This window comes from Drosophila montana, unplaced genomic scaffold (genome assembly GCF_035044405.1).
Source record: "Drosophila montana isolate Dmon_TW-CO22-7 unplaced genomic scaffold, ASM3504440v1 contig_1624_1, whole genome shotgun sequence".
NCBI classification, from domain to species: Eukaryota; Metazoa; Arthropoda; class Insecta; order Diptera; family Drosophilidae; genus Drosophila; species Drosophila montana.
Window position 1 is genome coordinate 2,970,379 of NW_026996559.1, and position 27,408 is coordinate 2,997,786.

The following is a 27,408-nucleotide window of genomic DNA, read 5'->3' on the forward strand; positions in this document are numbered from 1 at the left end:
AAAAGTGACATAGAATATCGATAACATTTATCCGTCAGGTATCGGCTAACGAAGAACCGTAACAATTCACAGCTGCGTAAATGCCAGCTGAATGAAAGGTCTACAGGGTAGTTACTATGATACTGAATTGGAGCAATGAAATTAAATTGATTAAAAATTGATTATTGTTTTTAAGTTATGTTTGATTTATTTATTTAATAAATTCTTTCTTTGGATGTGTACAACTAATCTACCGAAAATAAATTGTGCTTACACTCACGATATAAATTTTAAAAAGTTACCAAGCGCAAAAATGTTATACAAAAGTTGAACAAGTCTTTGGTTACAAAAAATAAAAAATAAAAACTACTATTTTTTTCTAGAAACCGTTTCTAGATCTTCTATTTGTTCCTATACACGGTTTCTTACCTTTAATTTTGCTATTAAATCACACATTTTACAAGGCAATGCCGTTTATGTACGTACGTTTCTATCTTAAAACCCTTCTTGGTAAACTTAGCATCTAAGTTGTGATATTGTTGGGATCACCGACAGTAGTTCTACCTAGTATTCCGTGGCAGTTTCCGCATTGGGGTATGAAAGCCATATTAGGTAAATATAGTCGAGTAAGTCTGGATACTCAGCAACCGCAACAATTTCGACGGGATCTGCTTACAAACAGGGGGAAATAATGTAATTAATATTTATAAGATAGCAATTTTTTTTACAAAATACTACTTGAGTAGCTCAAAGACTACATTCGCAACCAAATGCCAAAAAATACAATTCTACATATACTGAAATTAGCACAGGTCGTTAATTTAAGCTAATTAATAAGTAGCAAAAAAAAAAAAAAATCAAGATATCAATTGGCTACATAATAAAATTATTTAAAAGTGCGGCTAGCGGTTTAAAGCGAGGCTTAAGTACACAATCGGTCGCGGATGAGCATGTGACCAAAATATAAGCAACAGCTATTAGCAATTTAAAATTAAAATATAGTCCGGGACTAGCTCACTTCACGTTGCGCGTATCCTCAGCTTGTAGCTGAGCAAATTCTAAGAATATCTCTTCCAACGTCGTCTGAGTTATGGAGTAATCTTCCACATTTAGATCATCACGATTGCGCTCTATTAAGCCAAAGATTTCCGACCATTTGATGCCTTGCAATGGAATGTAATAGGTCAACATGCCCTGATATTCTTCCCTAAAATTCCAAGAATAGGTTAGGAATTATTTTAATTTGCATTTGCCAGAGACTTACTGCAAAACGGCGTCTGGGAAATTGGTGCTTACAAACTTCTTGACTTTGTCAATGTCATCCACAATATCCTCCGCACCTTGCCAATTGGGGGTATTCGAGCTACATGCCAACAATTAAGAATAATCATATATTTATATATATATTTATTAATATCATGCATACGGAGAATCTACTGACCTGCTCGTCCGGCGTATATCAGCAACGCTGGCCGAGTAGGGAATTGGTGTACCCGGCAACAGCTCCGTTGAGATTTCTGCGTTCCCCAAATTGTTGTCGCTACGGTCCAATGTTGTTTTGCTCCTGCCATCGTGTGCGATTGGCGTCGGCGCACTGCTGCCTTCGTATGCAAGCGGTGTCATCAAATTGTCATCGGAGACAGGCATTTTGACTGTGCTTTCACTGTATGGTTTTTGGAGTTGACTGTGCGGTTCTGTACTGCGTCTCACTTTCAGTTTAAGTACACGACCTTTGGAGAACTTGTTTTTCAAATGCTGCGTAGAGCCAATGCACTTGAGCTCGCCGTTAACCATAACAGCCAGTCGTGTACATAGTGCCTCGCACTCTTCCATACTGTGAGATGTGAGCACGATAGATTTGCCTCCATCCCGTAGGCGACACACAATATTCCATAGGTGACGTCGTGCAGCTGGATCCATGCCCGTGGTGGGCTCATCCATATATATTATAGTCGGAGAGCCAATCACTGCGATGGCCGCGCTCAGTTTACGCTTATTTCCGCCGCTATATTTCTTTGTTCTTTTGTCGATATGCTTTGTAAAGCCAAATGTCTTGGCCAGATCCTCGGAAATAGTTTTAATGTTCTCCGGCTGCACGCCGCGCAACAGGCAGAAAATTTTAAGATTTTCACGGCCTGTTAAATTATCTAACAGCGCATCGAACTGCGGACAGTAGCCAATCTTTTCGTAAACTTTGTTCATCTCTTTCTTCAAATTCAGGCCCTGCACGTAAGCAGTGCCCAAGGATATTGTCTCGTCTCCGGTCATCATCTTGAAGGTAGTCGTCTTGCCAGCACCATTTACACCCAACATGCCAAAGCATTCGCTTCTACAATATGGATCACAAATGAGTATCTTTTCCACAGTCCAATAGAAATATAACTTCTTACTCTTCCACACAAAGCGACACCTGATTGACTGCAAGAAAGGGCCCATAATACTTGGACAAGTTATCCAAAACCAGATTCTTGCTGGCTTTCTCTTCGGGAGACATGTTCTCAACGCGCAGTTTCTCGTTCAGCACATCGTTGTCAATATCCGTACGTGGGGGTGGATGACGTCTCCTCCTATAATGTACACAAGCAAAGCAAGTTGAAGTCAAAATAACTTATTAAACTGCTAGCTTCTACAAGATATGGGCATCGGTCCGGTCCAGCACGAGCACGGACGTGCGCTTGAAAAAAAGTCTTGGTGTGCACGGACAATACTTTTAAAATTCCCGGCTCTTCACAAAACCCAAGCCAAGCAGGACGGACAGACAGACATGGACATGGCTAGATCGACTCAGCGGTTGATGCTGAGCAAAAATGTATTTACTTTATGGGGTCGGAGCAGCTCTCTTCTCCCACTCGTAATGGGTTCAGATAATAATGCGAATATGTAAAATTAATAATTAAAAATTGTTTGATAAATAATTTATGATAAATTGAAAAATCTATTGAAAAATGAATGAAAACATAGGAACCAAGAAATAGAAATGTCAAGCCGATCCACCAAAAAGATTTTGCGGGGTCACAGCTTGGTTTTATACCATATACTATTCATGAATGCTATACTCATGGTATGGGGCGAAAAGAAGAAGAAGAAGCAAAGCTGCTGTAAAAGTTCAAATGTTTGCTGTCAGGGTATCTTTTAGTCGTGCACACTCCACGAATGCACTGACGTTTGCACAAACTTACATTAACATTCCGCAGTTGAAGCGCATGCCATATGAGCCTAACACGAGTAGTATGAAAATGATGATGCCGACAAAGAGCATGGAAAGAATCTCGGTCAAAACTCCGGGATGTTCAAAAGCAAAGTAATCCGGAAGGCCTGTAGGGAGGGTTAGAGAGAAAAATGATAAGTGGAAGTTAGATAATGAGCCAATTCTGTTGGTGGAGTCTACTCACTGCAGCAACTAGGCACCATCTCACAGATTAGAATGGGCGGCAGGCCGCTAAGCTTGGAGCAGGCAGATCGCGAGGCAGCACTTATGCTTAACTTGTTGATAGTCATGGCCAGCGCGAAGTGTGGATAAAGATTGAAAATTCGATTCAGAGCTTTATATATAGTTGAATCGGAGTAAAAGTTTGCGAGTATAACGAAAGTAAGAAACATAGCTATGCCAAACAAACAATTAAATATAGAGATGCGTGCGTAGCCTGTCGATGCGTCCTTAAAGCATAACGAGAAGGCGTAGGTAAAGGGCAGCACCGAAAAGCCAAAGACGATCAACACCAAAGCGATGCGACCCAGCTCTTCAAATGTGCTAAAATGCGCTTCCTGGAAACAGGCCAAGGTCACAATTATAAGCACAGTCGTAAACAAAAGGGTGACGAAGTCCCAAAGAAACATTGAGAACCAGAATATCCATCCCTTGACGCCGCAAACGAACTGTAGCAGTTTGGCTCGCGATTGCCGTTCGTTTATCATAAACAGTGCGTAAAAGGCGGTAATAAAGCACATGCAGAAGGCTATATTAGAGGCCAACTGTGCGCCCAAACTGTTGCCCATCTGCAGCTGCTGCAGCAGGGTTTCCGTCTTATAGGGCAGCGGCCAATTGGAAACAGTGATTTTCGTATCCTCTCCGATCAGTTCCCGGGCAATCGCATTATGCACCATGTTAATTGTGAGGGGTGCCGTGTGCAGCGGCTGATTGTTCAGCCAGGCGATTATTTTGTCATTTCCAAAGCTGGCGGCTGCAAGGTATCGTGCGTTTATCCAAACCTGCAGGGACGCGCTCAAGTCCAGTATGTACTTTGTAAAGGGTTTATCGCCCGTGCTCTCGTATGTATAATCTGAGCCAAATGACTTTGCCAGGTCTTCGTATTTTTTGGCAATACGATAATTTAACGAATTCTCTGCCAAGCCTTGCACGCGTTCCATGACAGTCACCGCAACGGGATACTGTGTCAGGCCTATCGTTATCGGCGGCAGGTCTCGGCTGACACCAAGCGAACGTACAATCATTATTGTCAGAACCACAAAAAATATGGCCATAAAGTTTTGTAAGATTAGCAATAGAACTTTTCGATAAGAATAGATCGCCTTCTTGTAGATCATTGCATGCCATTGGTTCGACACCAGCTTCATGCCGCGCAACAGTTGAGAATTGTTCGAGAGGGCGGCATCCGCTGTAAACAGTTAATTGAGCTAATCAGAAAATGGTCAAATGGACCCAGAGAATAAGTTCAAGCACTGCTTACATTTCATTGACTCGGTGTCAGCATTATTGGGGACAGCACCACCTTTTAACCTATCCGCCAGTTCCTCCTCACTGCGATCGACTGTTACTTCGGCACCCATTTTCATGAATACCTCTTCCAAAGAGGTATTGCCCACGCCAAAGCCCTCCAGATTCAGTTCCGCTGTGCGCATCTCCAGTTCCTTAAATAGTTTCTCAAACTTAAACGAGTAGCTGTCGGGCAAATTATAGGCTAGCTCTGTCCCAATATCGCTCTTTGGCCGTATTCCTGGAATATACTTGCTAAGCAATGCCGTCACCTCCGCCGTTTGACAATTGTTCTTCTTGACACAGACCTGGATTAAAACAAACATATTATTGGTATAGGGTCTGTGTGTGTGTGTCTGTGTATGTGTGTGTTTATGTATGTATGTATGTGTGTGTGACATATTCTTGATCAGTATCAACAGCCAAGTCGATATAGATGTCCGTCTTTCTTTTTCTATGCGAACTAGTCTCTCAGTTTGAAAGCAATTTGCATATGCTCCTCTTTCTGTTGCACGCAGTACATATGTATGTTTGTCGGAACCGGCTGGATCAGACCACTAAATCATACAGTTACCATTGGAACGATCGGTCGAAATGAAGGTTCTTGTATGATAAACTTTTTTGTTTATTAAGATATCTCGACCAAGCTCGGCATTTTTTAGTTTCACTAAGCTTCCTATGTATAAGCAAAATCCTATCAACATCGTACGACTATATCATATAGCTGCCATAGGAACGATAGATCGAAAACTAGGTTCTTGTAAGAAAAACGTTTTTGTTTATCAAAATATCTTGACCAAACTCGGCATTTTTTAGTTTAACTGGGTTCCTCATATATATGCAAAATCCTATTCACATCGAGACACTATATCAAAATAATGCCATACTCGGCATAAACTATTTTCCCTGTGCTTCTTAGATACGAGCAAATCATAATGAGCATTATGAAAAGGTTCGGACTGGGTATTAAATCTTCGGCGTGCCGACGATAGCTCTTCTCTCTCGTTTTTAATTTCTTTAATTAAAATATCCTATTCATATTAGAAAATAATATAATGTACCGAACAACATTGAAGAAAATAAAAAAAAAAGTTTTAATGTCGGCGAGTGTGAATACCATGCCACGATAAAGAGAAGTGGGCGGCCGATATAAAAGGTACCTTTACAACTGAATTATATATATATTTTATTTATGAATATTAATGTTCATCATTTCTAGAAAAGCTGAAAGAGGTGCTTTCCATTATGACAGGTAATACATCATAATACATCAATCTAACCATTTAAATTTTAACTACAAACTTATGTTTAACTTTTGTATTTTTTTGTAACTTTGAAGCAATATATATATATTATATATCATATTTTTATTCCAATTTAATCATTTAAATTTCAAATACAAAATTGAAGCTCAACATCAGCCTTTGCTTGTAAAACTGGCCGAGCAAAAGATTTTAATTACAGAGCTACAGAGGGGTTATAATAACCAAATCAATCTGGCAGCAAAGTCCAGGGAAGAATTGCAGATGCTGGATATGGACATTGCGAGGGCGGATTGTGATTCATATGTAAGCCAATGATTTATCTTATACAAAACGGTATTACAAACTTCCCACTTCTATTAGATCAGAACAATGAGCTTACTTTTATTGCCCGCTGGCTTAGGTAAAAATTTTAAATTGTATCCAATGAGCTCACAATGCCCTATAAGAAAGATGGTGTTATTTTTTAGCTGTTAGAATTCATAATTATAAGGTTATTAGTTTGTTATCTAATGCCAAGAAGGCAATTTTTTAAATAAAATTAAAATTTTTTTAGAAAACTAGCAGCTGTATTTACACCAGCGAAAAAGCAAACCCCCTTCGCACCAGCATAATCGATAATACGTCATTATCGGTAATAAAAACTAACCAATTAATCGCTAGTCCTTACGAAGCAGCTTACTCGCTAAGTAAATATAGTCAACCCTCTTGCACCATGTAAGTCGCTAGGTCAATCATGCAACGTCGTAACGCTCGGTACGCGGCAATGGTGTTTCCACGGTTTGAGAACAGTTCCCAACCTCGAGAGTCAGCAAAATCGTTAATGGTGCATCGGTGGTCCCGAACTACAGGATACCAATAATAGTGGAGATGTGCCTCAAAAAACAACTTTATGGGATGATTTTACACTGTTTCCTACTATATTTGCTTGCTCAATTTTCCTTGCCTCCCTCCGGCATTCCCAGCAAAGCACTTTTACTTCCCCCGTGTGACATTTCGTATTTCGAATATATGTACGGCTAGAATAAAGTTCGAAAGTTGGCAGTTGGTACAGTGTATATTCTAGTCTGGCACCCCCAGCTAGGAGCAAATTTGTTTCCATCCGTTCGATTCAAACGGTTCACTTACCAGACTATAGCCAGGACCGAATTGCTTCTTCAGAAAGAATGAGGAACCGTTACATTTGATCATTCCATCGCACATGATGGCAATGCGATCACCCAGCACGTCGGCCTCATCCATAAAATGTGTGGTCAGCAGTATGGTGCGGCCCGCTTTCTCATGTCGCAGTAGATCCCAGAGTTGTCGTCGCGCGGATGGATCCATACCGGAGCTTGGCTCATCGCAAAGCACAACCTTGGTATCTCCGCAAAGGGCACAGCAGAGGGACAGTTTGCGTTTCATGCCACCCGACAATTTATCGGCAGGAGTGTTTGCTTTATCCTCCAGTTGAATCATCTTCAAATACTTGTCCACCTCTTTCGTTACTGCCTTGCCCTTAGCACCTTTTAGCCGACTGAAGAAGCGCAAGTGGTTCGCAACGCTCATATCGCCAAAAAGCACATTATGCTGAGGGCAAACGCCAAGAGACATGCGCGCGCCCTTGATATTGGTGCATATGTCGCTGCCATTGATGATGGCCGTGCCGGAAGTGGGCGGCAACATACCAGTCAGCATGGATATGGTGGTCGTTTTACCAGCACCATTGTGGCCCAGTAGCACGGTGATCTCATCTTCGAACATTTTAGCCGATATTCCCTTGACAACCACCTTGCCATCAAATACTTTCTTTAGATTTTTAATCTCCAGGCCAACGCGTTTGCCTCGAGGCTCCGCCTCAAAGCCAACCGAAGTATTTTGCTCCGGTTCATTGTTAATATTCTCATCGGTCTGATATTTATCTTTGCCGCACCAAAACACGCGCGTACAGGGGAAATACCATTTGCGCCGAACTCCATAATCTCCAGGAAATATCTGCTCAATATACAAGCAGATGAGCATATAGAGGGCAGCGGAGATCAGCAGCATGATAATGACATATCCAACGGTTAAGTTGTCATCGACGTTGACCGGCCTGAAAAGGTTACTCCACTGCAGGCCTTCTTCCGTACCCTCGAATCGCATTATTATAGTTATGCCATATGCCATTGCGGTATTCAATATAGTACACAGGCCCATCTTTTCGGAAAAAGTGAGCGAGTCATATGTTTCTGATGTGAACATAAACGGGACAAAGGTAATGAACCAGATAAGTCCTGTCACCGCTGCCGCTGTGCTGGCCTTCGAGAAGAAAGAGGCCATCATGAAGCAGAAGCAAATGGTGGCTGTTATGTACGCGAGGAAAAAAACTATCAGCACGGAAATATCGGCATGGGTAAAGACGGCGACGTTCTCGGAATAACGTATTTTCATAAAAACGATCATCAAAACTATCGATATGGTGAGCATGATGAAGAACTTAACAAACCAGGCGGCCCAGTGTAACCAGTTCTGCAGTCCCATTATTTTCATAACCTCCTTCAATTGCAATTCCTTTTCCATGGCAACGTACTGCAAGGGATTAAATTGACGTGATAACAGCTCATCGATTAACAGCGATGCAGTCGGCTGCAACCGACTGCGCAATACTCTGTTCACAGTGTAATTAAAGTTAAATGTGAGTAGGATTACCGACTGGGAGATACCCTCAAAAGGTCACCAATAAATGTCACATTAAATTCGGAGAAACAGGGTAAACAGCTTGTCCAGATTTGCAGTCTCCACCTCATATAGTCACTGAGATCGAAGCGTTTATTGACTCGGATTGGGTTTGGGAATACCTCCAACTGACCGTTGCATACCTTTGCACAAACCCATTATAAACTTTTTATAGCAAGTCGAAAAGAAGTTAATTTCAGACTAGATCTTAAAAAGGGGTCATCATACCTTAATTGAGCAGACGGGCGGACAGATAACAAAACCGCACGCACTAAAATACACCTTTTCATTTTGTGAACAGAGTATATGGACACAGGCTCACGATTGCTTACCTTGGTAATGCACGTGCAAGGATAGATAAAGCTCAACAGCATTAGGAAGGCGAACATAGCGCTAACTGAGTTTATAAATGGATCAATTACCCCGGCCGGATACGGATATCGTTGCATCACAACCTCGGGCAATTGTTCCGTACCTTTCGCCATTTTTCGTATATAGGCCATGGTAATCGCGTTCTGTATGGGCAGGAAACCCTCGCGCAAATAGCCCGGCGGTATTCCGCCATCGTCATCTTCATAATTACGCGGTCCTGCTATCATAGAAGATAAAAATAATCGCTTGGTTAGCCACGTTTTCCACAACGTGGCTGTTGCCGTCCGCAGCTCTGATGGAAAGCGCAATGTGTATTCAAACTTTTCCGGCAGTACTTTAATATTGGCCATGGATGCATTGAATAGTACGCCGGCAAAGGCATTTTTGCCTAGCACTTGGTTTTCAAGATCCTGGGCATTGTCGGCACCCGAAATGGTCATGCCCAAGCTCGTTGCCGCATCCTGCACTAAATCCTGCAGCGCATCATTCCTGGGCGAGTACACCAGCGTAAAGGCAGGCATAGTACTGTCGGATACCTTTTTTATGGATTCACTAAATATCGAATTTGTTGCAATTAGTTCTTGAATATTAGGATGTTCATGATTTAAAAAAAGTGTTCTTGCCTACGTATTCTATAAGTATGTACAATAAATGGAAGTTAAAGTTATAGAAAATATACAAAATTATTTTAAGTAGTTAAACTTGTTTGAACTTAAAATTTTAAGGTAAACAATAAAGTAAAGTAATAAATAACAAATAAAAATAAAAGAAATGCACGCCATATTTTGTTAGTGAATGTAAACAGCTGCTGAAAAACTTTTGCCTGAAACAAACGATATAATTGGGTGCACAGGGTAAAAATCAAAACTTGATCAAATTAAAAGACAAAAGCAAGCGAAAAACATATTTCTTTCTATCAAGGACTGAAACATATTGTCATGGATTTAAGAAAGCAAAAACCAACAAGATAATTTATATATTCCATGCAACTTTTGTTAGTGCGAGCATATTACAAATGTTGTATTATTGTTAAAACTACAAAAGTACACTTTGAAAAACATACAAGCCTAGTAGAGTTTGCTATGATATACCGATTCAGGAAATACCTAATTTTTTTGGGTGTCTATATATTTTAAAAACAATTCTTAGGGAGAGTTCATCGGCAATCTTTAGTCTAACCAAGTGGGCGTGGCCCAAAAAAATTTTAACCTTTTGTCTAACACGGAAACTCATGTTTTGAAACTCTCACTTTAATGCGGACAGGCGGACAGAGAGTAAGTCGGAGCTTCCAGAAAACCCGTATACGTGTTTCTTTTCTGAGCAGGGCAGCAAGGCCATCCTGATTACCCACAATCATATGTTTATTTCTCATTTTTGCTGACACTCCCAAATACAACAAAAAAAAAAGCTTGAAGCCTTAGTTGCTAAATCAAAATGATGTTCAATTATTACATATAATAATCAAAATAATAACAAATTTGTGCTAAGCAATATTCCTCTAGAATGGACTTTATGAAATATAGCTGCAAGCCGAACCAGTCGCTGATAACAATACACAACAAATCTAGCCTTTTTTGGTAAGGTTGCAACCTTACTTTATTGATAGATTTAAGCCCTCAAATGATGTACTTTAAAAAACCCAATGAAACTAGAAAATGCCGAGTTTGTCTTAGAAGAACTTAGTTTTCGAGCCATCGTTACAATGGCAGCTATAAGTCATTGACTTATTTTTAGGCCGTTAAAGCTTGTCATATAGAGTCGCAATAATTAAAATCGGTTGAGATTTGTCAAATCACCTGGAAAAACAGCTAAATACCTTTTAACTTTAAAACTCGTAAGAGCGTACTAGTCAACAAATGCCCGTCAAGGAAATACCCTAAACCCAGCACCGAGATACTGTAACAATCATTCTCGTTTGCCGCTATACCTCCAAAATGAGGTGTTTTTTTTTTTCAATTTTGGGGGGACTGGAACTTCGAGTAATATGTATACTACATTAGAGTCTACATACCAAATGTGGTGTCCCTTGCTCTTGTAAACTCCGAGATTTGGTTAAAAAACAGTTTTAAGGTGTAGATTTTTATCGATTTCATGAAAATGGGGTAAGTTATCGATAATTTGAAACAAACATGTGGTGCACGGGCTCTATGAGAAACTTTGCTCTCAATTTCAAGTCTCAAGTTCGTACGGACAAACATGACTAGATCGACTCGGCTATTGATGCTGATCAAGAATATATATAATATACTTTGTGGGGTCGAACATACTTTCTTCTGCCTTTGCAGACATTTCTACAAAACCATTAAATCTCTTCATCCATTTTCAATGGGTTCGGTGTATAAAAAATTATTCTTTATTCCGGGTGAGTCTACCAAAACATAAGGTTGCAGCCTTACTGGGTTTACACTGTGAACCGATGTGTAATATGCGAAAGCTTACATAGTTGCTTTTTATAACTTTGCAGACTGTGTAATTTAATTACTGCATATTTATTATTTGTTCTCTGATAAGAATGGTCCTTTAGTCGAAAAAAAAAAAGTAAGAGTTCTCTAGTGTTCTGACATGTTAGCTTCTTTCTAAAGATACACAAATACACACGTACTCACAGACACGTGCACACTTAATGCAGCAGCTGTGCTTCTTCTTCCCTCAGCCCCACTCTTTGTGGGATAATCATGCTAAAATATGTTCGATGTTTATTGTCCGATCTTTATGGAGTTACATTGAAACCTGTGTATACACCAACTCTTTAGCTCTTTAAGAAAAAAAAAATTTTTGTATTTACCAAAAAAAAGTCAAATAAGCTTAGCTTGTATATACTTTACGAGAACTGACAAGATCATGCAACAAAATCTACTTTAAGAAAAATGAAAATATCGTTCTGCGAATATATATTTCGAATATCTACCCTCGAAGTATTGGACCCGTTTATATGGACGGACATGACTGGTCAAAAAGGTTATAATCTTTTGAATAGTATTCTTCTGCAAAGGTATAAATATTCGGCGAGCCAAAAAAGCGATTAGTTGTATTGTTTTTTGTTATTTATATATTTATTTTTTTGGTTTTTGACTTGTTTGATTTCACTTAGTTGTTTACCTCTTTGTAGTTAGTAGGGTCATGAGCGAGTTCATGCGACGCCCATTTTCAATTTCAGATCTGAAAGTTGTGTTGATAACAAAATCATATTTACAAAAAGATTTTATAGAACGTATAGATATTTAATGCATACGTATGGACGTGCAGATAACCATATGCGACTGCTGCCCTTATCAATGTGAAAACCGAAATGGAAATACTCTATAAATGAAAACTGGTGCAATCTTTAAACTTAAAAATAGGTCGGAATAATCGCTATATCAAAAAAAGTTGCTTATATGTGGATTGTATGTTATATGCATCTACGACCTTATAGGGCATACAAATATTCTTCTAATCAGGTCGTGTCTGTTGGTCATACATCTGGAAATCGCAGATCTCAAACAGCTAGAGAAGCTCATATTCTGGAACTGCTTATCTATATATATATAAAACTGTTAGTCCTGACTGACTGACTAAATGACTTGGCGATAATAGCACAGCCTAAACCGAAAAACGTTTGTATGAAACCTTTTTGTTTACCATCCGATCGGCCTCAAACTTATTTTCAAAAATCTTTGTTCGAATTCAATAGAGGGGTGTTCCATACAGTTTGAAAATCCATTCCTTCTCCGTATAAATGGGAGTCAAATATTTGGTTGGTGAAATTTCGCGTTCAAATTCTTATCCAAAGATCTTTACAAAATTTCATTTGATACGTGTTTCACATTTTTTGCAGAATCCAAGCATTCTCGATGGAAATACGATTTAAAGATGTCCGATTTCCTTCAAACTTATTTTCAATTCAGCGATTTTAGAAATTGCACCCGGTACTGTGAAAATTTGGCGGAAAATATTCAATTTTTTTTGTTAACTGCTTCAAACTTTAAAAGAATTCATTTGGTACGATTTCGCATGATAAACGAAGGTTTATTTTTCGTCTTCAAGGTTCTAACCACGGACGTTTACTTGGTGGAAAATCTAAAATCTAACCCGGGCAATACCTGTAGATAATCTATAAGAACTAAGTATATTTGTGCACTGATTTTGTGGAAATGAAGTAAGATATTGATAATTTGAAATAAACGTAATCTGCTCGGGCAATAGGAGGAGCTCCATTCCAAATATAGATGTGCTCTACGCTTTCACATATGCTTCCTCATGCAGATGGACTTAATGCCGTTTTAACATTTACCGAGAGATACATATATCCATATTTTAATTAAAACTTAAACAATAAAAACAAGGAAGAATACTGAATTTTGCACTCCCAAAAACTAAATACATAAGGGAGATGTGCGGTATAACAGTGTACTCATGTGTATTCATACAAAAAATCAAATTTTTTCCATATGTTAGAAGCACAGATGGCCGCTATAGGCGGAGCTACAAAAAGAATAAAGTGTATTAAAGTCAGTAATTTCAGTTGGCCTTGTCGCTCACGGGGGCAGCTTGAAACAGGCCCTGGGTATGGATATGTCTCTGCCAGCTGAGCTGACTACTGATAGTCGGGCAAGAGAATGCAACCTTATATAATTATACCAACCGAGTCAAGGACCACTAAAATAACACGTTTCATTTCAAAATGAATCATAAAAATTTAAAAAGAATATAAACAAACGTTGGGAACGAAGGCGACTGCGATTCAAAAAGTACTCTGAGCCATAGCCCATTTGTGAGAAAGCTTAAGAAGTATCTGTATACAAACTGGCAGTAAATAATTGCTATAAATCGCTTCAAGAGGTACCTTATATGGGCCCAGGGCACAAGAATGTGATGGACTTTCATAACAGACAACCTGGTGAGACGTGGAGAACATTGATATGCCCATAGCGAAAGGTGAAAGAAGCGGCATTAATGTCGACCAGCAGTGCTCTAATAGGGTCGAGGGTAAGATATAGATATATAGATATATAGATATGTAGATATATATATATATATATATTTATATTGATATATTGAAATATTGAAATATTGAAATATTGATATATTGATATTTTGATATTTTGATACATTGATACATTGATATATTGATATTTTAATATTTTGATATATTGATATATTGATCAATATATTTGTATATAGATATATAGATATGTAGATATATAGATACGTAGATATATAAATATATACATATATATGTAGATATATAAATATATATATACGTAGATATATAGATATACAGATATATAGATATATAGATATATAGATATATAGATATATAGATATATAAATATATAAATATATAGATTTATAGATTTATAGATATATTGATATATATTTATATAGATATATAGATATATAGATATATAGATATATAGATATATAGATATATAGATATATAGATATATAGATATATAGATATATAGATATATAGATATATAGATATATAGATATATAGATATATAGATATATAGATATATAGATATATAGATATATAGATATATAGATATATAGATATATAGATATATAGATATATAGATATATAGATATATAGATATATAGATATGTAGATATATAGATATATAGATATATAGATATATAGATATATAGATATATAGATATATAGATATATAGATATATAGATATATAGATATATAGATATATAGATATATAGATATATAGATATATAGATATATAGATATATAGATATATAGATATATAGATATATAGATATATAGATATATAGATATATAGATATATAGATATATAGATATATAGATATATAGATATATAGATATATAGATATATAGATATATAGATATATAGATATATAGATATATAGATATATAGATATATAGATATATAGATATATAGATATATAGATATATAGATATATAGATATATAGATATATAGATATATAGATATATAGATATATAGATATATAGATATATAGATATATAGATATATAGATATATAGATATATAGATATATAGATATATAGATATATAGATATATAGATATATAGATATATAGATATATAGATATATAGATATATAGATATATAGATATATAGATATATAGATATATAGATATATAGATATATAGATATATAGATATATAGATATATAGATATATAGATATATAGATATATAGATATATAGATATATAGATATATAGATATATAGATATATAGATATATAGATATATAGATATGTAGATATATAGATATATAGATATATAGATATATAGATATATAGATATATAGATATATAGATATATAGATATATAGATATATAGATATATAGATATATAGATATATAGATATATAGATATATAGATATATAGATATATAGATATATAGATATATAGATATATAGATATATAGATATATAGATATATAGATATATAGATATATAGATATATAGATATATAGATATATAGATATATAGATATATAGATATATAGATATATAGATATATAGATATATAGATATATAGATATATAGATATATAGATATATAGATATATAGATATATAGATATATAGATATATAGATATATAGATATATAGATATATAGATATATAGATATATAGATATATAGATATATAGATATATAGATATATAGATATATAGATATATAGATATATAGATATATAGATATATAGATATATAGATATATAGATATATAGATATATAGATATATAGATATATAGATATATAGATATATAGATATATTGATGTATAGATACATAGATATAGATATATATAAAGATATAGATAAAGATATATAAGTCAACTTACTTAAATAACTGTAAATTGTCGATTTTTTGTTGTGCATAATGCAGTTCTTCTATGTTATCAACTTCAACCACGACGCGTACCAGTGCCACCAGCAGAATGAAAAATACCGGGAGAAGCAACTCGAAAACAAGTTGCGTTTTGTGATTGCATTGAATAACCCAGTTTTTCCAAAGCAAGAGCAAAAATTTATCACATGTTGTAACTTTGCCCATGTTGTCTCATCCCTTCATATCCTGCTCCTAACTAATTTAACTCGCCTTATCCTTGGATTTCCATACAATAGCGTGTGAGACTGAAAGAAAGTTAAATAAAAATAATATAAAATAATATATGCAAACAATCAATTTGAAAACTTATAACATTAAATGCGATCCTTACGTTGCGAACAAACGAGAATAGAAAATGTAGACCAAAACCAATGAATACTATAAGAAAACCGATTAAAATTCACATTGCATTCTGAAATGGTTGTTTTGAGCATCAATATTCGAATGGCAACAAACATCGATGGGGTTCAAGGGAAGACGGCGTTAATAGACAAAAATGACCAACATTTTCGAATGATGCTTCAAATTATTGAGTATTTTAAATTTAACAGGTAATTGGAAGGCATCCAATGTAACATATTCTGCGTCTGTGTATACCAAACGAGTGGTATTATATATTTTATGGGAGAGATGTATCCGCTTGCCTCTTACGGACATTGGACATTGGCACAAAATCATTTTAACCTATTTTCATTTGAATCCGAGTACACAAATTGCTCGGCATTGTCCGGGTCAAATGAATAATGTTGAAAAGGCGATTGAACCGAAATTGTTTGTACCATTCGCGCCAACATCGAAAACATAGAAAGCGGCACTAATCGTAAAATCACATCTGCACATTCATCATAATTCCACCTCGTAATCTATTTATAACTGGTCCATTGCAAATGAAATTGTCCAGTGAGATCATAGCCCGTTTCTTCACTTCGGGCAGGCCGCTAAAATTATTATTCTTTTATCATAGAAATTGTCTCGTCACAAATTGCACTTATATTTGAACTAATTAAAATAAAATAAAATATATAATCGACGACTCTGCGGGACCTGCCAAATATAAATTATGAGCATTACTGTTGGCAGATCAATAAAAAATATTTATCATTGTTAACTCCCATTCCTTTTTATTTTTTTAATATTTTTCACATTAATATATTGTTTTTCTTTGTGAATGAAATTAATTTAATTAATACCGGCGACTTCCCCTTCGTTGGTTCAACGCAGAGTCACATAGACCATACTGGCTTAAGGCATCACGTTTGCAAATCTTTATTTCTTGATATTTTCCTTTAATTGCAGGACAAGTTTTCCGAAACCCCGTTTCAGTACTGACTTGCGATCCAAAAGGAAGCTTCAATAAATAGTCAATAGTCAATGTAATGAAAATGACTGTTCCAATTTCCGAGCGTTCTAAAATTGTAGGATTTTCTATTAGCTTTCTCCAACATGCTCCTTAAAGGGTAACATTGAAAATCATATATACAAAATACAAACTTATCAAATGTAGAATGTCTATCGACTCAAGCAATCGAGTATGTATATTTTGTACCTTTAAGCCGAATTTATACTCATTTATGTCTCTAAAGTTTCTAGGTGGCACCATCCAAAACAGGTTTTTACTGGATACATACTACATAGGAGCTCATATGCCCGATTTACTGGTTTTAGCTCTTATAATCTACAAATAATACTTAAGCAAACGACAGTGCTCAGAAGTACCCGACATGGAGATACGCTGAACCTTCACCTACCGAAAACACAACCTTATTGTGCCATTGAATATTCGTATATTAACAATGCGGCTGTACTTTTAATTTATTATTTATGTGATTTTGCGGGATGGAGAGTCGGTATGAAAAAAATTTAATAAACCTGAGCTGTAATCTTCATGTCATTGTTCTGCCTGTTCAATACACTTGTCGATATTATAATTATCAATTTAAGAGAAATCTAGGGGATATTGCCCGTCCTTGCCCGTGGAACGTTTTGTGCTACAAGTTTTAGGTATTAGCTTTCCACTAAGTACACGCCCGTAGAAAATTGAAATCTACATACCTGGTTCTCCAGAAGAAAAAATATTTATTTAAAAACATGTTTTAAGTGCATCGAATAAAGAACCAAGTGTTGGAATCAACGGTTTCCGACCATGTTCGTCTTGCGATGAGAATCTTGAAGCTGAAGAATAAACTTTCGCTTATTAAACCTCTGACCCGCATTTGCATTTAAGTAAATGCTCACAAAGATCTTTAATAAAGGGTTTTGAAGCCGATCGGATGGTAAGCAAAAAACTTTCATACAATCGTTTTTCGCTAATTAACCAGTGTTTTGGGTGGTATTTCCTAAATCGCTGAAACTCGTATTCATTAAGTTCATATGTAGAGCGCTAAAAAATTAGTTTGACAAAACTTAAAACTTCACCAAAATAATGTTAGAATCGCACTTTTTACCGAGGAAGCTTGGATTCCGCGAAAAATGTGAAGCACGTCTCAAATGATTTTTCAAATAGATCTTTGGAAATGAATTAGAGCGCGAATCGTTACCCACCAAATCTTTGACCCCTATTTCCACCAAGAAGGCATGGATTTTCCAAGAAGTATGAAACAGCCTTCAGCTAAATTTTGACAAAGATCTTTGTAAATGTTTCTGAGTCTGATCGGATGGTAAACAAAAAAGTTTCATACAAACGTTCTTCGCGATTTTTCCACACATGCGTGCACCTTCATCACATAAGGTAACTACAGTGAAAATTTCTTTTACTTAGCTCCTACGGTTTGGGCTGTGGGTTGATCACCAATTCGTCAGTCAGTCAGGCCAAACAGTTTTATATATAGAGATAAAGATAAAGTGCAAATATCGAATAAAAACATGTTTAACTCGCTCTGCTTAGTTCTTTATGGTGTTAGAGACGCCTGCTTTTGCATGTTACACATATATACAGAAATCTATCATACCCATTTACACGGATTTTCAATGGGTACAGTATCCTGGATATCTAATCAACGGTCAACCGATGGTTATAAGAAAAAGCTTGGAAAATGCATTGTTGGACAATAAGAACAGAGCGTAAAACCCGAATCAATTAGATGTGCTCGACTAACAGATACACTGTATTTAGCACATTCGTTATAACATTCTAACAAATATATGTTACATATTTACAAATATATTTATTTAATAACCGTATAACATCATATAAAGAAGTAATATTTAATGTTATTTTGGTTCAAAGCACCACGATTTGAATTCTTCAAATATAAATTCCAAAATGTTTATGCAGGTTCTAATCGATGCAGTTCATTGTGCATATATTCCAAATATGGGGAATGGGGGAGTTATCCAAAAGTAATATATTTTTCATCTGGGTGTACTAGAACTTACATACCAAACTTGGTGTAATTATGTTCAAACAACCAAACAACCAAGAGATATCAGCAATAATCTCCTTTTGTGTATGCCATAGGAGAATATATACTTCAAATTTCAAGTTTCAGGTTTTGTAGTTTTCATGATTGAGGCGTTCAGATGAGCCGGGCATAGCTAAATCGACTCAGCTGCTCGTCCTGATCAAAAATATATACACGCTATGGGGTGCGACATGCCTTCTTCTGTCTGTTGCATGCACTTACACAAAATCAATATACCCTTTTAATGGGTACAAGTGTAATGAATAATGCGCTTAATATACTCGTGTGGCCTTAAACTAGTCAGTATAAAAAAGATCTACTAGCATATTTTAAAGCAAGTAATGTAATTGTTACAAACGGTTAGGTTTGTACAAAGTATATAAATATCGAATTCAATGTTATCGACTATGAGAGACCTACGTTTGTTTCCATTTAAATTGTTTGGAGTTTAAAAATAATAAAAAACAAAAATAAATTCGACTTTAAGTTGTCTAAGTAGCTGCTCCTGCAATAATCTAATTATTTTATGGTGGTGATTAGATTACGTTGCCGTAAGGTAATGGTAGACGGAGTTCAAGACAATTTCTCTCTCTTATATGAATTTCAAAGTTCAATTACAGTTCGATTAGCTTATTTATAAAGCTATAAATGATTTTAAAAAAAATTCTTATCACGTGTTTCCCAGATTTTGAAAAATTCGTACCCGCGGTTAAAGCAAACCTCTCAACCTTGAACTCATTTTCAAAATGTCATTCGAGAATTGTTTAACCGACTGAAGCCGCACTAGGTTCTAGTCGGGACCTCCCGACTACGGGATACCTTGAACCCTCTTCTTTCAACACCAAATGGTGTAGTAATAAAGAGAAATTTAAAAAAACATAAATTGTTCCCTTGGCAGTGTTCGAACTCGCAACTAACCGCACCACTTGCCGCCGCCTCTACTCAAGCGCCACACCAATAATTGAGTTTTAATGAGAAAAAAAGCAAATAAAAAAGCAACACCGAAAACAATACAATCGCAATTGCAATGCTGCTAATAGAATTCAAAGCAGACGCGCATGAATGTGTGTGTGTACATGTATACAGAAATTCTTGGAATTTGCGCTAACTGCTGCTAACACTTGCGCACATAACTTTTGTGTTTCTTAACCGATCTTAAAAAAATATAGAATAGAATATAGAATATTTGTGTATTCTCAAAAAGTCAATTGCATATAGATTGTGGCTTAAATTGATGGGCAATACAAGTTGGATAATTAACTTGGGAGGCGGGGAGGTAGCGTTAGGTATAAAATGAAAGATACTTGATATATATATACTAATCTAGAAGCTACATGTCAAGTTTGGTGACTCTAGCTCATATTATTTACCAAAATTGCCCAAAAAATAGGATTTCGATATCGATTTTTATCGATTACTTGGAAACGGAGCAAGTTATCGAACATCGGAAACAAACTCGATCTGCGCGGGCATTAGGAAGACCTACAGCTAATTTCAAGTCTCTAGCTCTTATAGGTTCTGAGATCCTTGCGTTCATACATACGGACAGACGGACAGACAGGCAGACGGATATGGCTAGATCGACTCGGCTATTGATGCTGATCAAGAATATATATACTTTATGGGGTTGGAGATGCTTCCTTCTGCCTGTTACATACATTTGCACAAATACATTATACCCTTTTTACCCATTTTTAATGGATTCAGGGCATAAAAAGAAAGTCTCAAATTATTGATAATAACGCTCCTATACTTAAGATTAGAATTAACACAGTCAGAATGAACTGACATGGTAATCTTGATTCTTTTGTTATCATTAGATGATAAGTTCTCGTAACATACATATGTATACGTATGTTCCTAGGAAAAAATTTGATTGCTGTCAGGCGTACCTAAAATATCTCGTGACGCTTAATAGGTATTTGTTACACATGTACATTTGCAAATATTACCCGACTTTGCCCGTTCATAAATGTTTTATTTAATTTTAAAATAGCTTCCATTTTCTACCCGTGACATGGATTTTTCTAAATCGGTGAATATTTTAAAAATACTCAGTTCACAAAGTTAAAAAGAGTTTATTATTTTTTTGCAAGATCCATGTTGCTTTCATTATATACTTGAGTATACCTGCATATTTACCAGTTATCTCTAGTCGGGACTGCGCAACTAGAAAATACCTTGAACCCAGCGACAAATAGGCTTTGCAAACATTCTACATTTCTTCATATACAAATTATGCTGCGGCTGGGATTCTTCCTTACGAGGCTAACTTCGTTGTTTATTGTTCGAACTCTTTACAATTTCCAGGGCACAAATATGGCATCAAAATATGTGCAACTCCAACAATATAACTCCAAGAGTTTTTTCCAAGAAGTAAAATATTCTTTTAGGCTCTAAGATATGATCAACAAACAGGACTTTGATTACATTTTCAGAGGGTATTATAATTTTGTCATGAAATATGTGACGCATAGAGGAAGACATCGTCGACCCCATAAGGTATACGTATTCCAGATCAGCATCAACAGCAGAGTTGCATAGGTCCCTCTTTCTGTTCCAGCCAGTACATATTTTGGCAACGGCCGGATCGGACAACCATATCATATAGATGCCATAGAAAAGATCAGTCGAAATTTAGGTTCTCGTATGGGAAACTTGTATGATTATCAAGATATCTTGATCAAACTCGGCAATTATTAGTTTCACTTATCAAGCAAAATATTCGGTTTTCAGCATTTACGAGCTTCACTATTCTCACAACCCGTAAGACAAATGTCTACATTCGGATAAAAGAAAAGTTAAATAAAATTGTTTTCTCACCCGGCCGACCATAACATACCTGCTGCCTCAAAAAAAAATTAATATGTGCATGATAATAGTCATGACTCAGAGACAGTTTGCCATTAAATTGATAGAGTATACATACGTTGGAAATGCCTTGTGAGTTATTAAAATGCATTTTCATAAGTACAGGGTAGAGATAATACTCACATATGTATAATCAAATGAAGCAAAGACCCGCCTGTTTTTTTAGTTTAAAAAAGCAAATAAAAAGTAAACCAGCATCCCAAAACAGAACAAGTAAGAACGCTGAAGTCGAGTGTGCTCGACTACAAAATCGCCTATAAGCAGCAGTCAATATAATATTTTGGTTAACAGCAGCAAGCTTTGACTTATTCAAATCATAAAATATAGCCCAATATACTATTGAACATTTAATGTTGAATTACTTCTTTGTTTGATGTCCATTGTGTTCATGAAAATTAAAGGGCATAAATATGGCATTCACTTTGCATATATACCACATCGCAAGGCACTAGCATTGAAAGTGGTTTTAAATTTGGAGGAGTGAGAGAGTTTTCCAAAGAGTGAATTATTTCTAATCTGTGTACTATACGAGACCCTCTATATATTGTGTCCAGCTCTTGTAGTTTTTGAATTATGCTTTAAAAACAAATCTCAAAATCAATTATCGATTTCAATTATAAGCTCATTTTGCGAATAACATACGAGAATATTCATTTAAAATATCAAGGCTAAAGCATATGTCATTTCGTCGTCCTGATCAATAATATATGTATATAGTTAGTGGACACCCTTCCTTCTGTCTTTTACATACATTTGCACAAAAGCATTACACCCTTTTAACCCAAATAATTAAAAGTGTAATGATTGAAAAAACCAAAATTTGTAGAAGAGAGTACGAAATGCAAAAATCTATTAACTGATATATATTAATAGGAGTATAAGTCGATTCTCCTACCATCAAAAGAACCAACGAAACGTTCAGGAAAGAGCATTAAAAAAAGGCTTAAGAAGAAAGATTTTAAAGATAAAAGCCCGTGTTACAATAAATAATATCAAATATACAACTCGCATTGGGGGATTATGAGGCGCGAATTCTCATATTTTGTAAGCACTTAGCACGCGAGATTCAATTAACCAGCACAAATAAAATAATTGTTTACCCGACTTTCATGGTAGATGAGTCATGGAACATACATACCTTTGTACGAGGTACATAAAGCAAAAAAAAAAACAAAACAACAAAAAAAATAGTTGAAACAGAGATCGCCCAACTGCTCGGCGGTGGCGACAAACGCAAACTGAGTTAACTGTGAACCGAGAAGCGTATTCTGCTCATTTTTTCAATTGTTCAGTAATAAATATACAATCTATACAAAAACAAAAATAATACTAAAATAACGCATATGACATTTATTACCATTGGCCTTTCCGTCCATCGCTGGTCTATAAAAACGGCGATATGAGCTAAAAGTTGTAATCATATTGAGGTGCCTTTTATGTCTGGAGTGGATGTGCACTTGCTAACTAATAGACATTACCTTCGGTGATACGCTACCAGAATTAGCATTATTTAGGCGCGTTGCAGGAATTAAGCCTGATTTTTCGAAAGCTTGGTCAACAATTTGTTGGCAATTTCCGTTTCTTTGAGCTCGACCAACATTAACTGAACGTATCCAACAGGCGTTATATAAAACATATAAGGGCTGGTTCTAGGGGAAATTCAAACGGCCTCTATTGAGAATTGCAACCGGTTACGTTTTGTTTGTTCAACGACTATTTTGCCAAAAAATTATATTTTAAAAAAATCAATTGGTATCTAATACAGCAGCAAGAAAAAACTATTTTCTCGCCTTTTATTTCAAGAAAAAAAAACATTAATTTAAACATTACACAAACGAGGCCAAAAAGTTAAAAAGAAGAATTTGGAAAATGTATTCGAAATTGTCTTTCATTTTTTTAATAACAAAATGATTAAAAATAAAAGGAGAGCAGACCAAGATTCCAAAACCAAAATTCAAAGAAATTATTCACTGTGTTAATTTATTTTCTCGAATAGACAACAAGTATCTGACCTATGACAGTTTTATTTATAATCATAAGCCGCACAACACAAAACAAAGTATTAAAATCCGTATTTGATAAAAAAAAACAAATTTTTTGAAAATACATATATTTCTCTACAAAACCCCATTCCACCGACCGTCGTTTCTTTCTATAGAGCTATATAATATAGTAATCCAAGATTAATAATAAATGTCGAGAAACAAAAGATGTTCATGCAATAACTTAACTTTTGATGAATGATCCCTGTGTGAATCATCCCTATATAATATGCGATCCGGCCTATTTAATGCATGTTGCATTTTATGACGATAGCATTAAAACCGATAAAATAGTTTGCATAGAAACAGACGAACATGATTATATGGACTCGTCTGTACTAATGCATTTGTATATATACATATATATTTATACTCTTCTCATCATCGATTCGTCACACAGATCGTGACAAAATTGCAATGTGATTAGCCTAATGTTTAGAACTAGGCAACACGTTGGGAAATTTATTAGATATATATCCAGTGCAAAGTACTCAATATATTAAGTACTTTTACAGCTTTTTTAACATATACCACTGATAATTCTAGTACTTATCTACGAAGTATATTCGATAAACATTTAGAAATGGCCATAAATTAATAAATAACCATATTTCAAATAGGAACTTTGCCGTTGGACAGATCAATGATTAGTTATCTTTATGCATGTTATACAAACAAGGTCTTGCAACTTGCGATTACTTAAGTCTGAAGTGGTATTCATATTTGGCCCATGCAAAAGACCCTGGGAGTCAAAGGCTGCTCTCGAGGATTTACCTACGAGTGGATAACCTCGCTTATTTGTTAACAATGAGAATCAACCAACAAAAAATAACGAATTGATAGACATCCTTTGAATTGTACATGAGTTCTAAAAGGTACATAAAATTCAACACAAAATACCGTCAGCTGGCGCTCCGCACTACCAATAAAAAGTAATATATCAAGAGTTATCCAGTGCCTGACTAGGAGATACCCTGTACCCAACACGGAGCTGCCGCAAAAGAGATAAGATTATAAGCACTGTTACGTGCATTTGCACAAAACTAATATACCCTATATAATTACTTACAATACATAGGTACTGAGATAAAAATCAGAGACACGTGTGAACCACATGACTCACTCGGTACTCGGAACTTGTTTGGGTGTACTTGTTAAATTATCTGGAAGAGTCATGCGGCGTGGAACTCAAGTTCGCTTTAGTTCATTCTAATACACATATACTTTACTAATTATAGTTTATTCATTACTGATAACAAAATACAACAAACTTAAGGAGAAAACATAAACATTGCAATCGGATCCAATATAATTTTCATTGGACTGCTGGCACGTGGCATATACACGCGTGTCACGCGCTGATAAATAGCGAGCGGCATTTTTGATATTATATTCCCCACCAACATAGTGGTCCCCAAATAGTTTTTTATCATTAAACGACATTGATTTTCCAGTTATTAATTTCAATTGGCGTTAAAAAGTTTTGTGCAAATCCCCATGAATATATATTCTTAATCTAGACACAAAAATAGATACTTGATGTAGCCAAGTCTGTCCTTCTCGTCGATCTAAAAACTGTAAGATTTAGAGACTACGAATTCAAAGTATATTTATATACATATATATTCTAAACGCATTTCAGAGCTGGATTAGGTTATCTTCTAGTATCGGAATATAATTTAGGGCTCTTCCGCACTTCCATGCATATTAATGGCTGTATTCGGAAAGCCTGTACGAAAATCCCCACTCCGGCCGGTATTCCCGCTTAATATATATATTCATGTAGAGGTTAATAAAAAGGTTTGTTTAGTCACCTTAGGTATGTTCTACATACAAAATTAATGAATACAATTTTCATCGATTTAGAAATATCCACCCACCTTACAGTGGGCAATTTAGCTGATTTAGCGTGAAAAACTAGATTTAGATTTGATGACCAAACAAAGGCGGGTAATAATTGCTAGTATGTATATACATACATACATTTATAATCGAAACTATTCACACTCACCAATAGTCTAACGTCCAATTTTGTTTTCTGCGTTGCCGGAATCGCTGACTCGCTCAACTCAACGGTGTTTATCTTTTTTGTTTGTTTATATGTATAAACATTAATAATTTCCAATTGGTTAATAGGAGAATAGAAACATATATGAAATTAATTGATTTGTTCGATTTGCAATTCATTATTTTTGCAATGTCATCGTAAATGCCGCAGGTATTTGTACTTGAAACCAACTGTTTATTCTTGTAGTAGACATGCCTAATACCACACACCTGTGATTTGTTACCATTATGTTTATTGCCCTGCAATGCCTGGAATTTAATTGCGCATGCAACAGACGCGTCAGTTAAGAGTGTGTTTATGTTCCGTTAGACGCAAAGGTAGTGTTGTCAAACAGAAAAAGGAGTAATAGCCTTTTGTGGGCAGAAAAGAACTTGTTGATATATTATACTTCTATATGCATATATATATACATATATTATATACATACACACATGCATATATTTTAAAATATACATGTAATCTTTGTAAAAAAAAAACTCACTTTCCGTTGTGTGCGGCTGACTTGTCCCTCAATAATATCCGGTTATCCTATTCCCTACTTGCGTACATACGTATTTACATACACATACATGGGTACGTAAATATTAAATATTATTATTAAAAAAAAAATCACAAATTAAAAGCACTGCATTTGGTTATGAATAGGTATTGCAATATTCGACGTCGCCTAAACAGCTGTGCGGTGCACGCACTGTCACACACTTGAACACATACAATATAGTGCATGCAAAACAGTACTAAATAACAACTTATAATACTTTTAACGCCCGCGCACGATGGCAAACCAACTCTCAGCAGTAACTGAAAAGCACGCTCGCAGCACAATTTAACCAAGAGAAATTTATAACTAAATAGAAAACAGATGTGAGAAATTAAGGCTGTGTTTTGCGTGCTTGCTGTCAGCTGAGAGAGTCAATTGACTATCGTTTATCGACAGATGTTCTCGATTAGAGTGACCACATTTTGGAAATATGAAAACTTGAACGCAACGGTCAAATTGGCTTCCCAAAAATAATTGAATTATTCTTTTATTAATTGATCAAATTAAATAATTTATTGCACTTCCAAAGCACCTAATCATGTCAGATACACTTGAAAATCACGTAAGCACTGCTTTTTTAATCATTTGCTA

General features: G+C 35.5%; 1 protein-coding gene across 5 annotated transcripts; it reads right to left on the reverse strand.

Annotated features, from left to right (window-relative positions):
• Positions 1-346: 346 nt before the first annotated feature.
• Positions 347-27,084, reverse strand: Abca3 (ATP binding cassette subfamily A member 3). Of its 5 annotated transcripts, XM_064700001.1 has the most exons (14): positions 26,758-27,084; positions 26,220-26,291; positions 15,848-16,139; positions 12,124-12,183; positions 8,985-9,576; positions 7,084-8,505; positions 4,668-5,001; positions 3,372-4,595; positions 3,159-3,294; positions 2,370-2,546; positions 1,421-2,308; positions 1,244-1,342; positions 998-1,186; positions 347-647 (listed from the first exon to the last, which is right to left on the reverse strand). In XM_064700001.1, exons 3-14 carry the CDS (start codon positions 16,057-16,059, stop codon positions 620-622), a joined length of 5,361 nt encoding a protein of 1,786 aa, XP_064556071.1. In that variant the 5' UTR covers positions 16,060-16,139; positions 26,220-26,291; positions 26,758-27,084; the 3' UTR covers positions 347-619. The 5 variants fall into 5 exon arrangements, with proteins under 5 accessions (XP_064556071.1, XP_064556073.1, XP_064556070.1 ...); XM_064700003.1 differs by lacking the exon at positions 26,220-26,291; XM_064700000.1 differs by lacking the exon at positions 26,758-27,084 and having other exon boundaries at positions 26,220-26,361.
• Between the last annotated feature and the right edge of the window lie 324 nt (positions 27,085-27,408).

What these genes read in the sequence shown, in the direction of transcription:
- Abca3 (XM_064700003.1), bottom strand. Translation starts at nt 16,059, where the DNA reads ATGGGCAAAGTTACAACATGTGATAAATTTTTGCTCTTGCTTTGGAAA. An exon ending in TCGGTCCTGGCTATAGTCTG is followed by an intron (nt 5,002 to 7,083) that starts GTAAGTGAACCG and finishes GTTTTAATCCAG; the next exon opens with GTCTGTGTCAAGAAGAACAA. An exon ending in TTCAACTGCGGAATGTTAAT is followed by an intron (nt 2,547 to 3,158) that starts GTAAGTTTGTGC and finishes TGTACATTATAG; the next exon opens with GAGGAGACGTCATCCACCCC.